At 33.0% G+C, this 19,873-nt stretch overlaps 1 protein-coding gene across 1 annotated transcript in view; it reads left to right on the top strand.

Annotated features, from left to right (window-relative positions):
* Positions 1-13,193, top strand: part of LOC128392465 (zinc finger homeobox protein 3-like) — a 74,547-nt gene extending 61,354 nt beyond the window's left edge. Inside the window, exons 5-6 of the mRNA XM_053352493.1 lie at positions 5,246-10,259; positions 10,446-13,193. Of these exons, the coding sequence (XP_053208468.1) occupies positions 5,246-10,259; positions 10,446-13,188 (7,757 nt within the window). The 3' untranslated portion in view covers positions 13,189-13,193. The remainder of the gene's footprint in view (positions 1-5,245; positions 10,260-10,445) is intronic.
* Positions 13,194-19,873: the final 6,680 nt, after the last annotated feature.

Genomic DNA, 19,873 nt, shown 5'->3' with positions numbered 1-19,873 from the left:
AGTTTTTTTTATAACCAAATTTTCATGTTGATTGTGTTAATTATTGTTATTTCAAACTTATTATTAGTAAACTTATACAGAGAAATACTCTCACAGGTAATGACCAGAAGTGACCAGGTAAATGAGAAAAGTAAACTCTCTTGTATTTGTACTGGTCAAAGGTTTTTATTGTTTGTCGACAGTAACAATTATAAACAGACTGACCATCTCTCACCTCCACCAAATGGATTTACCTTTTTCTTAGTCCATTTATAATCGTCACAAGGATTAGGATTTAAAGTTACCTGGTCTCAGAATTTTACCTTTTTTTATTATGAGACTTTTTCTTCATCTTCTAAAGGAAAAAATTTTCCAACCTTTTGTCAATCGTTTAGCTTTTTATATATCAAACATTTCTCATCTTCTCTCTCTCTCTCTCTCTCTTCATCCCTAAAACACACATAGAGATTTCTCATCCTCTTACCTTCATCTTCATCATCATTATCATCATCGCTCCCTCTTTCTTTCTCTCTCACTTACCTGTGCGAATGCCCTAAAGGATCATAATGGTTGATATGCAAATTTCACAAAAAAAAAGATTCTCCTTAAAATCCCCTCACCTTTTCATCTTCATCTTCTTATTTTCTCTACTCTTGATCCTCATCATCTTCATCTTCATCTTTATCTTCATCCTTAGGTAGCTTAAAATTGATCTTCATCTTTTTACCAATTGTTACCTTTACAATTAGTAATTACCATTGATTGAAATTCATTTGTCTGCAAGTTAATTGTTGTTATTTTACTTTGCACAGAAAATTTTAAATTCCCGCTGAGATAAATTAATTACTCGATATTCATATTAACATAATTTAATTTCTTTCCTTTCTCCTATTTTTAAATATTAAATTGTTTCATTTATTATCACAATCTATTAATGAAAGGGAGTTAATAGTTATTAAATTAATCATCAACAATTAACAATCAATGTTAATCAAAAGTGTCTCTTGTTGTTTGGCTCTTGCAGTTTACTTTTTATTTTTCTCATTTTCCTCAATCAATGTTCAAGTAATTAGATTTTAATTGCAATTAACTTTAATTGTTGGTGTAGTTTGTTTTTTTTTATTGTTCATTCCTCTACTACTTAGCCAATTTGATTACAATTTGTTTTGTTAATTATGTTTAATCATTTTTGATTAAATTGTGTTCAGGGTTAAATTGTATGAAGAAATTGTTTTCTTTAATCAACTTTAATCACACATACAATTAGACATGAAGTAAAAAAAAAAATTAATACCAATCAATTGATTTGCATTTGATAATTACAATTACAATTAAATATTAATGATTGGGAAACAATTTAAGGTCATTTGATTAGTACTGAAAAAAAAAATGTTGGAAATAATTTAAAATCATAATAATAATCACAAGATAGGAAATGATTTAATATTGATCAATGTAATTACAATTAACTTGATTGTTTGTTTGATTGTGAAAAGATTAGTTAACAAAAAGTTTCCTTTTAGTTAGTTAAAAACCTTCAACTATTAAAAATGATTATCAGAAAAAAGTTAATAACAATCAAGTTAAATAATGATAATGATTAAGGCGAAAATTAAATTAAATACTCAAGGAACAATAAGCAATTACCATTATCATGATTATCGTACGAATTTCATTCCAATTGAGAATAGAAGAAGAAAAGTTCTGATTATCTTTTTGTTCTGAAACGAAAAAAATAATAATAATATCGTTTCGTTTTTGTTTCGTTCTAATTGAAATGTCGATTAAATCGTTTCAATGATCAGCTATTTTTGAATGTAAATCGTTAATTGAGGAAATTGTTTAATCATAATCATCATAATCCATCCAACAATCAACTCATCATCATTTAGAATCCATCATGATGAAGATAAACTTTGACTTTGGTTTAACGCGGGAAAAACAAAAAAAAATTGATCATCACATTTGGATAACATGAAACTCAAACGTTTCATTATTTTCACCAAAGGTCTGAATGTTCATGATAACATGATGATGATGATGATGATTAATAAATTGTTGTGAATGTGTTTATGTATTAATTTGATATGTTTGCATCCAAGGACTGACACAAAAAAAGTGACAATCAAAGGGAGATTAATTTAAATTCATTAGTTTCCTTATTAACTGTGATTAATTGTAAATGATTGTTGTTCAGTTGATGATTATGATGAAATGAATGATGATCAAGATAAAGATGAAGATGATGACGGAAGAGAGAGAGAGAGAGAGAGAGAGAGAGAGAGACAGAGAGATGATGATTATGATTATGATGATCATCTTAATGATGATAAGGCAAAAGTTTCAGTAATTGTTGTTTGTGTGTCTCTTGTCAATTAAATTAATTTTAATTGAAATAATTAGGAAATTAATCTTTCCACTAATCAATTTTAATTAAAATTGATTAATTACAATTGGATACGATTCTTTATTTGTTACAATAACATGAAGAAGTAGAAGAAGAAAAAAACTCAAGTAACAATCAAAACTAATCATTATAATGGATAACAATTAATTAGATAGATTATTATTAGCAATTATTATCAACAATTATCATCATTATTATCATCTTTCAATGATGAAGATTAGGAAGATGACGATGATGATGAAGGCGAAAATTTTTCTCTTTAAAAGTTGGTTGAAATTATTTTTCTATTTCATTCATTTCATTGAGAAGAATAAGAAAAAAAAATAAAAGAAACAACAACAAATCGTATTGTCTTCATCATATTTTAAAGGAAAAGAAAGAGAAGAGAAAGTGTAACAAGTTGTCTTTCTTTTCTTCTAATCATCATCATCATCATCTTACCAATCATGATGAAGAAAAAACTTAATTAACTAACTAATATTGTTGAATTGTGATTAAGGGCTTCACGCTATCGGTTATTGGTATTTTATATCCAATTTAATGGAAACAGGATATTGAGTTTGTAAGTTTTGTTTTCAAAGGAACAAGAAAAAGTTAGATGATAATGATGATGAAGATGATGAGGATGATTAAAAGGAAACTATAGCTTATATTTAATGAGAAACAAAAAAGTGAAGTTAGTGATGATGAGGATGAGAAGATGATGAATCCCTTGTAATGTCCATTTGCTGTTTTCTATGTAGATACAAGTAGATTCATTATTAATCTAATTTTCTTTGAATCAACTTTACTCACCAAACTGACCTGTGTCCAGTTTTGTGATGTTGTCACTTTTTCTCCCCCTTTATCATCTTGTTGCTCTGCATTTTTGCCTTTCTCTCTCTCTCTCTTTATTATTATCTTCATCACTTTTAATGAAGATGAAAATGACTAATACATCATCTCTCTCTCTCTCATCATCTTGTATGGATAATGATGAGGATGATTTTCTGGTCACTTGTTATGGTCTCATATTTTTTTCTGGTTATTTGGTTGATTATAATATTCACTTGACCATCATCATCCCTCATCTTCATTATCATCATCATCCTCCATCTTGAAATCACTTTCACATCATCATCACTGACATAGATTTAATCATCACCATCATCTTAATTGAAGCTCCTAAGGTTTTTGATTGTTGATTATTATTATTTTTTTTCTTCTTCTTCATGATGATCACAATTGGGATTTAATTTTGATTAAATAGACGGAAGTAGTTGCCATTCTGATCACAATTAACTAATGATTTTAATGATAATATTGTTAATCATCATCAAGAAAGTTAATGAATAGATTAGTTGATGATTTCCATTGATTAAATTTGATTAAGAAAATAAAAACTCATAAGTCTCATGCTGATTTGCCTTGATTGACATTATATACTAGGAGAGAGAAACAAAATTAAATTAAATCTACTCGCAATCAAGGTTGACAATTAACTAATTGCATTGTTATTAATCATTTACCTTAATTTAATTGAAAGTAAAAGGTTTTAAATTGATTCACTTGATTACGAATCTAATTAAGCAAAACTGTTAATACAAATATCATCATTTTGTCATCACTTTGTCACTTTATTCATCAACAGGTAAACATGAATACGTGATTTTTAACGTGCCAGTGCGTGCGTGACGTTGATACATTGAGAGAGAAAGAGAGAGAGAGAGAGAGAGATAAATTGTCAACTATAATTAACCAATTAGTAAACAATTAAACTCAATCAACTGTTTTAAAAAAGATAAACAAATTGATTCAATCAATTCCAATGGGTAATTAACTTGATAACAATTAACTTAATTAACTCTTAATTAATAATGACACATTTCTCTGACAATCATCCATTTAATTAATTTCAATTAACTAATTTAATGATAGTAGGAAAATAAATATAAAGTTAATTATAATTAACCAATTTAGTTGATTATCATTGTTACAATTATAATCATTTAATTGGATTATTAGATTTCCCCCTTTTTCCCCTTCATCTCAACAATTAACTCTCAATGTCATTTGTTGATTAACTTTTATTTTTTTTTTAAACTAATCATTAATCAAACTAATCATGTCTTTTTTACTGTTATCCTAAATTGTAACAATTAACATTTTCGTTTGATATAATTTAAACCAATGTCCTTTTTAGTAAATTAAACGATTAAACAATTTCCTGTCAATCTTAATTGTTGTCATTACCCAACAGACTCACAATCAACAATTTAGGGAAAATCAAGTTTAACAATTAAGTAAATTGTTAATTTTTTGTTACCCAAACACCAAAAAGCAAATTAAACAAAAAAACCAAATCAAATGAAATCAAATTATTGATAATTTAACTGTTAATAATAATCACACACTCACAATCAATTTTGACCAATTAAATTGTAATTAAAATAGATAATGTTTACAACGACAACAATTAAAAGTAATCAACAATCAGAGGGAGGGAAACAAAAAATGAAACAAAAAAAAAGTTAATCAATAATAATCAACAATCAATCAGGAACAGATCAAGTTAATCAAGATATTAAGATGATTAGTAAATTATAACAACAACAACAACAAAACAAACAATTTGATAATTAATTGCATCTAATGATTAACTAAATTAATCAATCAATTGAATCAACTGATGATGATGATTAGTTGAAGTTAATTTCATCTGATTGGAAAATTAAAAATCATTTTTAATTGTTATTCTTTCGGGTGACATTGTGACTTACGAAAAAGTTTCCTCGCGACAATTAACTAATTGTTTACATTGTGATTAACTAATTTTTTTTCTCTCTCTCTCTCATTTTCTAATTGTGATTTGATTAACAGATGAATTAACATCAAGTATGCTTGAAGATTTAAATGAATCTTTATTGGCATCATTGTCTAATCCATCTGATCCTTCATCCGCCGCTGCAGCCGCCGCCCTATTTTCTGGACTTGGATTAACTGGATTAACTGGATTATCCTCTGCAAGTGAATCAATGTTAAAACAAGCACTGATGCTTGAACAACAGCACATCTTACAACAGCAATTGGCCGCCGCTGCTGTAGCCTCAATGGGCTCACCATCATCATCTTCAACCGCCATTACAACAACAACTGCCACCGGTGTTAATAGTAATTCAAATAATCATCAATGTCCACAGTGTAATTTTACAACAAACTCGGAAGTTAAATTGTCAATTCATTTAATTAATGCTCATTCAATTTCATTCAATAGCGGTGGTAACAATAATAGTAATAGTAGTAATAGTAAAAGTTGTAATAATATTAATAGTAAAGGTGGATTAATGGTTGGTCCAAATACAACCCTGATTACAACACCAATATCATCAAGCTCAGTTAATTTATCTTCATCTTCATCACCCTCATCACCTAAACGGGCAAAATTTTCACCCAATCAACAAATGTCACTTGTTAACGCTGCCGTTGCCGCTGCCGCTGCTGGTGGTGTTTCGGCTTCAAATGCTAATGCAAATTCAACAACAACTTCACCCTCTTCCCTATCATCATCTTCAGGTTCAACCTCATCTTTGTCAACCCTTGTAATCTTGTGTCCACTTTGTCAATCACCTTCAGATACAAGGAAAGGCCTTGAATCTCACCTAATGGACATTCACAATGTTACCAAGGAAGCGGTTGACCGTTTAATGTTCCTAGTGACCACAACATCTTCTGATACAATTTCAAGTTCAGAGAAAATTTTATCATCTGTTAAAGATGAATTTAATGTTCCTATTAATAGTAATTCTAATAACTTTTCAAGTCACCACAATGGAGGTGATGATGATAATTCATCCCTTGGGTATCCTGATAATGGTGATGGACGCTCAGATTGTGGATCAATGGATGACTCAATTGATGGATCTCGTTTAATTGATGATTGTGTTAATTTATCATCAACAATTCCAACAACATCATCATCATCATCAGCTTTAAATAATTGCATAGTTAATATGTCAACTACTTCACATGGTATTGGTTCCTCTTCATCATCTATTTCCGTTTCTCCAATGAAAACGATTCGTTCAAAATCAACCGATTCTCAATCATCTTCTTCAGCGGTTTCCGATCGTCATGTGTACAAATTTAGGTGCACTCAGTGTTCACTTGCATTTAAAACCAATGAGAAACTTCAATTACATAAACAGTATCATTATGTACGAGCGGCGACCCAATGTTGCCTTTGCCGTCGATCTTTCCGTTCAGTTGAATCGCTTCGTAAACACGTTGAGACAACACATCCAAATATGTCAGAGGAAGAGCTTGATGTTTATCGGCAAAGTTTAGCTAATAATCCAATGTTATTAACGGTTGGCCGTAATGGAGGTGGAATACTTGACCCGGCGACAACTGAACTTTTAAAGAAAGAATCAGCTCGAAATAATAGTAACACCTTAGCCGGTGGTTCATCTTCAAATGTTGAAGATGATGAAAGTGTTGAAAATAATATGATGATGATGTCAATGATGATGGATAATAATAGTGATGTTCCCATGGAGGGTGATGAAGCTATGGACCTTGTCGTTGGCGGTGGTGGTTTAAATTCATCGGCAACTTATAGCAATAATAATCTAACCGGTGGTATGAATGATTGTCTTGATGATGAGATGATGAATGAAATTGATTATAAATCACCTTCAACTGAAAGGTTAACCCTTGAAGATCAGCTTAACTCACAAACGGCTGCTGAAGATGGTTACAATGATCCAACTCGAAAGTACAAATGTCACCGGTGTAAAGTGGCCTTTACCCGGCAATCTTACCTAACGGCTCACAATAAAACGCTTCTTCATCGTAAAGGTGAAAAGTTAAGTTATCCAATGGAAAAATATCTTGACCCTAATCGACCACATAAATGTGACCTTTGTAAGGAATCGTTTACACAGAAAACAATATTACAAGTTCACAATAATTCAGTTTCCCATATACATCGAGCAGCTAAAGCTAAAGAAGCCGCTGCCATTGCCGCTCTAACCGGCGGTGATCGTGGTACATCCGGCAAGCCATCGACTTCAAAAGAAGCCACTTTAAATTGTGCCAATGATTTAATTGGATCTAATGTTACATCTTCCTCTCCCCCGCTCTCATCCACAATATCATCTTCTAATGCAAATTGTATTGTTACCACCATTGCGAGTCATTTATCATCATCATCATCATCGACACCAACAACAACAACAACAACAACTTCCTCTTCTGCTCAACCCAATTGTTCAACTACTGTGTTACCCGTTATTTCCGGTTCACCATCAATTCATCATCAATTAATTTCATCATCAGATTTAAACGATAAGAAACCTTACCGATGCAATATATGTAAAGTGGCCTACAACAATGGACCCGCTCTTGATATTCATATAAGATCAGTATTACATCAAACCCGTGCTACCAAAATAAAAGAGTTGACCCTTTCAGGTCAAATTGATCCAACGATACCTTTAATTGAACGGCCCGAATTAACCTCAGGTGATGTAAGTGTCACCTCGATATCTTTATCCAAAAATGGTGACCTTTTCTCACTCAATAATAATAATTGTGGTTCTGGTCAAGGTGGTAAATTAACTGACCTTACAGAATCCCAAGCAAACTCATTACAACAAGCAATGGCTATTAATTTAGCCACTGGCGGTCAACTTTTACTTACCAATCCCGCTGCAATGGCTGCTGCTGCTGCAGCCGCTGTAGCCGCTTCATCAGGTGAAAATAATTGCAATGTAAATTCAACTCAATCAGGAAATAACAGTAATAATAATGGTTCAATCACCGCCGGTGGTGGTGGTGGTGGTGGCAGTGGGTTATTCTCATGTAATCGCTGTGGTACCATTGTGACCTCTCATGAATCTTACCTTCAACATCAACAGATTTGCTCATTATTTGGACCCCGAGGGTTAAAATCAATCACAGGTAAAGATGGACAAACTTTCCAGCAACAAGTTGTCGCCGCTGCTTCAGCTCTTGCCCAACAAGCTGCACAAGCACAACAACAACAAGCACAATCTGCTCAAGAACAATTAGCCGCTGCCATACGAGCTGCATCATCATCAACAACATCCGGTTCATCATCATCTTCCAATATGATTAACCATCAGCCGACCAAATATTATAATGCACCAGTGGTTAAATCTAAGCCGCCGGGTTATAAGAATCTTCTTGAAACCTGGGGATTTGAAATTGTCATGCAATTCAATGAGAATCACCAGCGGAGGAGAAAAATTCCCAAAGAGGATAAACAAGATGAAGATAAACCAGATGAGAGTAAAGATAAAAATTGTTTGTCAGGTGAAAAAGGTAAAGAATTAAATTCTATCAATAATAATTCTGATATTTCGGGTAATTTAAATTCTGCAAATTTACCGGAAATTAATCGATCAAAATGTGATTTCTGTAATAAAGAGTTCTCATCAATTTGGGTACTAAAAGCCCACCGGGAAGAAGTTCATTCCTCCCTTGTACCTATTTCGTATGTTGAAAGTTTCGCCGACGAATATCGTAAAGATTATGATCGTCGACATCATCACATTTCCTCGCACCATCATCACGCTCATCAGTATTTATCTTCTGTCGTCTCTTCAACCTCATCAATTGTGCCACAACAACAACAACAACAACAATCATCTTCATCATCATCATCGATCATCGGTGCTGGTGGCTCATCAATATCTTCCACCGGCGGTGTAACATCTTCGGTTCTTGTTTCATCCTCAACACCAACCACAACCGTTACACCAATAAATAGTACCAATGTTGACTCGTTTGTAAATGATGTCCTCAGTGCCAACGGTGCTAAAGGATTAACCTCATCAGCCAGTGGTGCAGATTCAACTAGTGTCACAATTACACCGGCTAATTTTGTTACCAATCATTTAACATCAGGTGGACATAATTTAACCTCTTCGGGAGGTCATCATTATTCCCGTGGTTCGGGCAGTGGGTCTGGAGGTAGTGGTGGTAATAAGAATAGTGATAAATCATCAAGTCACACGGCTACTTCAATGTCAATCACCGCTGCTTCAACGGCTAATACAACATCTTCCGGTGCCAATGGGTCATCAAGATCAACTGGATCATCTTCTGGTGCCAATGGTGGTAATAATAATAACAATAATAATAATAATAATAATAATAATTCCAGTGGTAATTCTGGTCCTGGTGTCAATGGATCTCAAGCTGAAATGTCAGCTCAAATGGCCGCTCAAATACAGTTTAGTCAATTGTTAATGTCAATGGGCTTAGCTGGTATGGGAATGCCTATGAATATACCAGGTATGAATGTAAACTTTGCCGCTGCGGCTGCGATGGGTTTACCACCGCCAATGATACCCTTGATGATGGCACCTCATTTGGATCCAGTTTTGGCTGCAGCATTTAATCATCAAGCTGCTCAGGCTTCAGGTAATCAAGCGGCTGCTGCTGCTGCTGCTGCCGGTGGTAGTGGTGGATCATCAGCCTCTTCAGCTGCCGCAGGAGCTGAGGCTAATTTCTTTGCCGCTGCTCAACAGAAACTTATTGCTCAACAACAGCAACAATTGTCCGCTGCAGCCGCTGCCGCAGCCGCTGCTGCACAGCAACAACAACAAGCCCAAGCAGCAGCTCAACAGCCGAAAAGAGCTCGAACCCGAATAACTGATGACCAATTAAAAGTTTTACGACAACATTTTGACATAAACAATTCACCCTCCGAAGAGGCTCACAAAGAGATGTCCGAAAAATCTGGACTTCCGGTCAAAGTGATCAAACACTGGTTTCGAAACACTTTATTCAAGGAGCGACAACGAAACAAAGACTCACCATATAACTTTAACAATCCACCTTCGACCTTTTTCTCAATTTATCATCGGCACTAATAACACCCGCCGGTGGTCAATCGTCATTGAACCTTTCGTCGAGCTCATTAACACCCAATACAACCTCAGGAACGGCAACTTTAAACCTTTCAGTGAGTGATGTTAAATTAATGTCAATCAATAAATCTGAATACGATTTTACCTCATCCGATGATGATGGTATCGGCGGAGTAAAATGTAAACATTGTCTCCAATTTATCATCGGCACTAATAACACCCGCCGGTGGTCAATCGTCATTGAACCTTTCGTCGAGCTCATTAACACCCAATACAACCTCAGGAACGGCAACTTTAAACCTTTCAGTGAGTGATGTTAAATTAATGTCAATCAATAAATCTGAATACGATTTTACCTCATCCGATGATGATGGTATCGGCGGTGGGGCAGATGGACGTTCAACTGGACGTAAAGATGATAATTTAAGATTGGACATTCGTCGTAATCGTGATTCAACCTCGACTCCTGATACCTCGATGACCTTTAGTTTAACTAATCATCCAGGTACATCATCAACACCAACAACAACCACAACAATTACATCAACAGGTTTACATCAGCAATCAACTAATCAGCAATTAAATTCTGGCTCATCAATGAAAGGAGGTACTTCCGGTTCTAGATATGAATCATTTGATTATGCCAAATCGTATACAATGTCACCACACTCTGAATCATCAATGTCATCAATATCAACCAATGATACCTGTTCCCAGCAAAGTGGTCAACCTCCTCAAACCCTTTTCGCTGGACTTTCTAGTCTCACTGGTACTTCCGGTTTACCGTCACATTTATCATCTTCATCTAATCCATTACAAATGGCTTTAGATGCAGCTTCCCACCGAGCAGCGGTTGCCGCTGGTTTATCAATCACCTCACCACCAACACCCTCAGGTGGATCAACTGGTAGAGGTGGTGGTGGAGGAGGAGGTAATGGTGGCGGTGGTTGTAGGGATGATTCATCTTCCTCTGGACCTTCTTCAGGTACAACACCAGGTAAACGGGCAAATCGAACTCGTTTCACCGATTATCAGATAAAAGTTTTACAAGAATTTTTTGAATCCAATGCATATCCTAAAGACGATGATCTTGAATACCTTTCAAAGTTACTTAACCTTTCACCTCGAGTTATTGTTGTCTGGTTTCAAAATGCTCGGCAAAAGGCTCGTAAAGTTTACGAGAATCAGCCAACCTCAATGACGGATGATGATTCCTCTCAAGGTAAACTGTCCAAAACGGCGGGATTAACTTATCAGTGTAAAAAGTGTTGCCAAGTATTTCAACGATATTATGATCTGATTAAACACTCAAAATCGGCTTGTTTTAAAGATGAGAATCCGTTGGCTGCTCAAATTAGTCAAATTAAAGCAGCTCAAGAGGCTCGAGCAGCATCAGCCACCTCACCGGGTGCAGCGAGTATCTCATCAGCCGCCTCAACACCAGCACCACCATCATCGGCTAAAGATTTAATCATGTCCGATATAAGTTTACCACCTTCATCATCAATAATCTCAGCGTCAATGTTAACACCAACATCAGGACTTAATAATAGTAAAGATAATTTATCTTCCCTATTACCTGAACCTAAGTCAACTAAAGGTGATGGTGGATCATCATCAGCATCCTCATCATCTTCAACATCTTCATCAATCTCTGGTCAACAACAACAACTCCACCAACAGCAACAACAACAACAACAACAACGATTATCTTTATCACCTTCGTCTCATGTTGCAACTAATTTAACAACTTCCTCTTCATCTCATCATCATCTTTCCTCACGAGATTTAGCACCATCACCAACTCCCTCAGAAGATAATCCATCTCGTCCACCATCATCTTCACCCTCAGCGGGTGCATCTTCATCGTCTAATGGTGCATTTCGTTGTGAAAAATGTGGACTTGTTTTCGCTCGATATGACCTTTGCCAGGAACATCAATTGGTCCATTTGATGCATCCATCGTTATTCCCACCTTATCCACCCACCTCACCTTTTGGTATACTTCAATATGAAGGATGCCCACCGGGTAGTATGACAGCAGCAGCTGCTGCTGCCGCGGCCGCCGCTGCAGCATCAGGTAACGCCGAGGCTGCAGCAGCAGTTCAACGTTTACAACAACAACAGCAGCAATTTGTTAACTCATTAACCGGATTAAATTCATCATCAACATCATCTTCATCGGTTAACAATGTTTCCACCAAAAGGAAACGTGAAAATGACCTGCCCGAAGATGAGGATACTTCTGATTCAACCTCATGTGCGGGTGGAGGTGGAAGTGTTTCCGGTGCATCGACAAGTGCAACAACAAGCCAACTTACAGAGCAACAACAACGAGATAAACGACTTCGAACAACAATCTTACCCGAACAACTTGACTATTTGTATCAAAAATACGAAACTGAGTCAAACCCGTCAAGGAAAATGTTGGAAAACATTGCAAAAGAGATTGGCCTTAAAAAGCGCGTTGTTCAAGTCTGGTTTCAAAATACTCGAGCACGTGAAAGAAAGGGCCAGTTTCGTGCCCATTTACAGGCGATAAACAAGAAGTGCCCATTTTGCCGAGCGCTGTTCAAAGCTCGAACCGCTTTGGAAGCCCATTTAGCCACCAAACATGCAGACCAATACACCAAAGGTGATATCAATATTGACGAGCTACCCGATGGCGATCCTAATGAGGACACATCGGATGGACTCTCTAAATCGGCATTGACCCCGGAAATGTATCAACAGCAACTCTTTTCCCTACAAAAGTATATGGAACAGGTAAACTCAGGTCAATTTAAAGACTTTACCGGATCAAACAGCGGAGCAGCACCGACCAGTCCAGCCGATTTATCAGTAAACATTAAAGCCGCTTTAGGTTTAAGCGGTGACGTTCCCTTGGACCTTTCCAAGCCTGATGCCTCCGAGTCAGGCGGGTAAGATGATGACAAAATGATGATTATGATGATAAACACATACACACACATACTACATACAAAAGCCATTCCAATTTTGTCTTCATTGCACTTTCCCTCTTTATCCATTATACATATAATATAATATTGCATTGAGAACACTTTCCCCCTCTCATCATCATCTTCATTTTCATCTTCATCTTCATCCTCATCCTCATCATCATTTTCCCTTTCTCTCTCTCTCTCTCTCTTTTTTCTCATAAACAAAAAATCAACAAACAAATACAAACCCAAAAACCTTTCATTTTTGGTCAACCATGATTCCTATGTTATTTAAATTACTGTATTATCATTACCAAACAAATTAATAACTAAATTAAACTTCAACTACATTATACAAACATTAATATAACAATTTAATAATTTATTTCATAATTAAATTTGCCTCTTCGTGATTTAGGTTAATCATTGTGAGCGAGATTTTTTTTTATATTTTGTTTTCGGTGAAAATATGGATCATGAATCTGAGTGAGTCTCTTCAGACTAACTCAATGATTTTTTTATCCGATCTTTTCTTTGTTTCTATCATGAAGAGCAAGAAAAAAGTTCTGTCAACTGAGAGAGAGAGAGAGATTGAATTAAAATAGTAAACAATCAAAGGCAGATTATTTCATGATGATGAACTTTTTTTCTGTTCATTATTTTATTTCATCTTCTCATGATTTCACTTTTCTCCAATGATAACTTTTTTCGCCATTTTCTTTGTCATGATGATTATCGTTCAGAAACCTGAACTTACTCACTCACTCTCTCTCTCTCTCTTTCTCTCTCTCGTGCAATACCTTCAAGGGTAAGTATTCATGATGATATTTATCATCATCTCCACCTTCAATTGATCATCATCATCCTTTGTTTCATCATCTCAATAAATATCATGGTAATCATTATATTTACCTTTAAATATATATTTATAAATCGTGATTAACAATTAACTTTGATTTCTTCATGGGTAAGAAAATATTAAATTCAATTTAAATGATTATCATCAATGAAACAAAATTAAAATCAAACAATCACAATTTGGCAAAATAAAAAATGAAAAGGTAGAAAAACTAAAAATTGATTGTTGTTAACAATTTACTTAATTCAATTGCAATCATCATCATCATCATCATCACAATTATAATCATGAATTAAGAATCAATTTTAATGATTATCCTTTTGAAATTGTTTCAATTAACAATTTAAACTCTCTATATATACAATGTAAAAGTATATAAGCAATTAACTGGTTAGAAAAAGTATCAAATGATCAACATGATGATGAATAACAATTAACTAATCATTAACAAAATTAAATTCATTAATCACCACAACTTTAATTACAATCATTATCAACTAATTTACTTTAAATGTGTGACAATTAAAAGAGTTAATTATCCTTGGATTATAATACACATACACACATATATATACTCCATACACTGTTAACAATTAAGGTTAATTGCTAAGCTGTAGTTGTTCACAATTAAACAATCAACATCTATATATATTTAATAATAATAATATGAAAAGTTGAACAATTAAATTTATCATTAAAAAAGTTGTTCTTGTTGATTATGATTGTTTTTTGTTCTGATTGATTCATTTTTTCCTGATGATGAATGAGCTTAATTGTTACACACTTACATTCACAATTGTAATTACAATCATCTCAACTGATTACTACCTTAAAGCATCATTATAAACAATCAACATCTATATATATTTAATAATAATAATATGAAAAGTTGAACAATTAAATTTATCATTAAAAAAGTTGTTCTTGTTGATTATGATTGTTTTTTGTTCTGATTGTTGATTCATTTTCCTGATGATGAATGAGCTTAATTGTTACACACTTACATTCACAATTGTAATTACAATCATCTCAACTGATTACTACCTTAAAGCATCATTAACTTTTGCTATGATTGTTAATTGCGGTGGTGATATAAAATATATATATTATATTAAATTGTAATAACAATTAATTGTTGTAATGAAAGAAATAAAAAATAATAATTGAGTTGGAGAAAAATTTTTCTGATCAAAATCAATTTTTTCATCTTCATCTTTAATAATAATTTTTTTTTCTCATTTTCTTTAATCACTTTTGGATTAAGATTAATATTGACAAAGTATTAATTTAACCAATCAAGTTAGTTAGTTAAATACAAACTTTGATTGTTAAGGTAATTTAATTCGGTTCAGGTAATTTGGTAGACAATTAAATTGTTGACAATTAAGCCCAAAGGGATTGAGATGATGTGGAACCAAAATATAAACTAAAAAATGGTTAACAATTTAAGGAAAAGTTAATATCAAAACTTAATTTAGTTGTTAAATTGTTGTTGTGATTAACTGACATTGGATTTAGACAATGATGATGATGATGACGATGATATTGTAGATGATGATTATCAAAACTTAATTTAGTTGTTAAATTGTTGTTGTGATTAACTGACATTGGATTTAGACAATGATGATGATGATGACGATGATATTGTAGATGATGATTTAGATATTGTTGATAATGAGCTTTGAAACCTTTTAATTGTCAAGTTGACATTTTTTTTTATGTTGTTGCTTAATTGTGACAAGGAAAACCAAGCGATCAACATGATCGCTTTTCTTAATAATTTTAGGAGATTGATTCATGAATGTCATCTTTTCTGTCTTTTTTATTTAAAATTTTGTCAACCTTAATTTAAACAGAGTGGTTAATCGTATCTTTGATTAACCTCTCAAAGTTTTAATATCCCAGGGCGTGCGATTGATACAATTAAAAAAGTTACATTCATCTGATGCTCTTTCTTTTCTCTTCCCCTTTCATTGCCCCGAACGTCATAATTCATCCCTTCTCTCTCTCCCCCTTTTCTCTTTCTTTTCTGTCTAATCCTCTTATTAATCTAATTAACATTTTAATTTGGTCAATTTAACGCCCCGTTTTTTTCATTAATTAATAACTTTTGACCCTGAACACCTATGACATTGGTTCTATTTTTTGTTGTTGAAGATTTTTGTCTTCTTTCTGTTGATATTTTTTCCATGCCTGTACGGCTCCTAGTTTTTCTTAAATCTTCATATAAAAAATCGTGAATCGTAATAATTGTTTGTTGATTAAAGCTTAACGCTGGTTTAATCAACCATCAACAATCAACAATCTGGTTTTGCTGGTTGATGAAAAAAAAAAGTTAGTTAGTTAGTTAATTGTGATTATTATTAAGGTTTCACAATCTAAATTAGTTTGGTGATTCTGATGGTTTGTTTTTCACACTTTTAATTGGATCAAATTAATCAATAAAATTAATCAATTAGAAAATCAACTTTAATTGGATTAACTGAGTCAGTTAATTGTTATTACAACTAATTTAATTGTTACCATTTTAGTGTTACATACATCCATCTCTATATGATTAAATCAATCGTTAATTTAATTTGTAGATTTTTTTTTCATTAAATTGATTGTAATTTACTTTGTGTTTAATTTGATTGTTTGTCTGTTAATTTAAATAATTGATTGGTGTGTAAATGAGTAATGAGTTATGTTGATTAAAGGGATTAAATTGTTTTCCTCATTTGTTGTTGTTGTTATTTGATCATTAATCTGTTGAACTGAATTAGATTAAATGATTTTACCATTTGATTTTCATCTGATTGTCCAGTTATCATCACAATCATTATCATTAAGAAATCAGAATGACCAACAACATCAATCCCTTGTCACCCTGATTTCAGAAGCAATTTAATTTGTGTCCAGTGGTTAATATAATTTGAGGATAATTTTTGTTTCTCATCCTCATCCTCATCTTCATCTTCATCCTGATACTTTACTTTTTCATATTACAGTTACTTTCCAAATCTCTTTGTAAGATTATCATTTGAAAGATGATGATGATGATGATGATGATGATAACACTTTGATTGCTGTTGTTGTCTTTTAATTTGACATAAACAACCACCATCACCAATAACAATCAATAAACAATCAATAGGAAAGAAATCACTTTAATCAAATAATCATTTATACATTAAAATGATTCTCATTTTCATATAACTTTTGTCTCCTATCATCTTGATGCTCCTTATTATTTACATGGGATTGTCATCTCTCTCTCTCTCTCTCTCTCACTCTATCTCTCCCTTAGAAATTATATATCATCAAATGTAAGAGAAAAATTTTCACGTTCCTAATTCATCTTGACCATCATCACCAATTTTTTTTTGCTTGACCACTAATTTGTTCTGATTTTAGTGGTTTTCGTCATCAAAGATCATTTCAAACATCTTACTCAGCTTTTCACTCATCAGAATGACATGAAATCCTGATCTTCCACTAATCTCTTATTTGATTAGCTCTCTTTTTCTCTCTCCCTGATTCTATTCCAGGACTTTTTGGCTCATCTTACTGTCACTATCATGATGGTTATTCTTTGGAATCTGATGAGGAAAATGTAAATTCCCCCCTGTAAACAGATGATTCCAATGCTGATACTCAGTTTAATCACCAAGATGGAGAATAATAGAAAAAAAAAACTTTACGAATTAACTTATTTACTCATGAATATCTTTCTCATTCCTCCAGAACAAAGTATTTCATAATCAAACTCTCTCATCAATCTCTTAATAATCAGTCATCAGAATGAAATTCACCTCCATCACAATCATCATCATCTTAATTGTTCCCAAAATCAGTGAACCTATTTTTATGCAGACGTAATATTTTTCCAAAAAAAATTATTCTTTTTTCTGATATTCTATTCTCTCCATTGATTCTTTGTCTAATATTTTTCCTGTTCCACCCGGTGAAAAATTATCAATGAAAAAACCGAGAAGAGAGAGAGAGAGAGAGAGAGAGAGAGAGAGAGCTAATTCTCCTTGATCATCATCTCCTTCATCTTCATGAACTTTGAATTAGTGTGAGAATCAAAATTAACTCAGAAAAATGGATTGACCAATGAACCATTGAAACAACCTTAACATTAAGTTTCACTTGATGAACAAAACTTAATGATATTAAAACACAACTAATCAGCTAATCTTTATACCAAACAATTAGCTAAACAATCAAGTCCATTTAAAGTTAAAACTATCAAGCACAATGGTCACTTCTCTTGGGTCATCTCGAAATCCCTTTGACAATAACTCAATATATTGAAGATAAACTTTTCATCCTCTACAAAAACCTAATATTAACTTTTTGCTTTGTTTTCTTCAATACTTTCAAATGAATATGATGATAAACATAAGTATCATCATGATAATCATCAGGTTTGTGGTTAAAATATTTTCGCTTATTTAGTGAGCTGATGGTCAGCGGTCAGTTGATAGTTACGAAGTCATATAATTAACCACAGGTAAACAGGTATATCATTAAATGTAATAGGAAAATGCAATTAACAGTTAAAGATGATTATTATTATGACGATTTTAAGGTAAAAATGATTATTAGAAAATTGGAAAACTTTGTATTCATTTCTTAGTGTATATTAACTTTCATCCCGAACCTTAATACTTATCATCTTCATCTAGACACAGGTAACAACAACAACAACAACAACAATAACAACAAGAGCAACAATAACTATTGGCAAGATAAACCAGGTAAATATCAACATTATCAATTGAACCATGAAACCAGAAAAAAAACAAAGATGAAGGTGAACTGATAATTAAAGGTAGATAATGATGATGATAATACTCTGGTAATAGTATGATAAGAGTAAAAAAAAGTAGATGATGGGGAAGACAAAGATAATGATGAAAATGAAGATGAAGATGAGGAATTAAATCCGGGAGCTTGTTCATCATTCTCTCATTAATACGTCAAGGATACAGAGTATGAAAAAGATGATAAGAAATCCACCCCACCCTCAATCTCAGTGAATTAAAGGGCAAAAAATAAGGGAAAACATCAAAATGAAGGAGGTGATAAGATGATGAAGATAATTTTGTTTATCACCATTAGAAGGATGCGAAAAATAAGAAAGAGAAAGAGAGAGAGAAAAAAAAACTTTTCTTCTCTCTCTCAATGAATTTCTCTCTTTCAACAAAGTCATTAGAACTTTTTTCTACCTTGATATTAATAATCATCGACCTTTACTTTGATATCTGAAACTCCCCCACCTCCTACTTTTCCTCACCTCAATGAATGTATATCTCCTAAGAATGCACCTTGACGATGGTGATAATAATTATCATCCTCATGGTGATTATGATGTTTCTGTTGATGAGAAATTAAGATTTAAGGTTAATATACCTTTGTAAATGATAGTCATTAAGGGTTGATTATTATCATTTTCATTAACTCTCTCCCCCTACTGACAACTTATATAAACATAAACAACATTAGCAAATGATGCTCATCGTCATTAATATTATTATTGTCATCATCATTATCATCGTGAGTTACATAGGTAAGAAAGAGAGAGAGAGAGATAATTATTATTAATGAAAAAAGAGAGAAAATAAATGTTTCAATGAAATGAGTTTCATTATCAAAGTTAATCAGTTTTTTAGTTCTTTATGAATTAATCATTTGTATTAACTTTTTTTTTGAGAATTTCAGAAATTTTCGATTCCAATTCAATGATGATGATTTCATGAGAATGAAGAAAACGTTACAACTTTCACTTTCATCTCTCTTTCATCTTCTTTGTCCGTTTTCA

The sequence above is a fragment of the Panonychus citri genome, unplaced genomic scaffold, assembly GCF_014898815.1.
Source record: "Panonychus citri isolate SS breed McGregor unplaced genomic scaffold, ASM1489881v1 Contig00136, whole genome shotgun sequence".
Taxonomy (NCBI): Eukaryota; Metazoa; Arthropoda; class Arachnida; order Trombidiformes; family Tetranychidae; genus Panonychus; species Panonychus citri.
The sequence above is the reverse complement of the archived record's forward strand: the minus strand, read 5'-3'. Positions and strand labels throughout refer to the sequence as shown.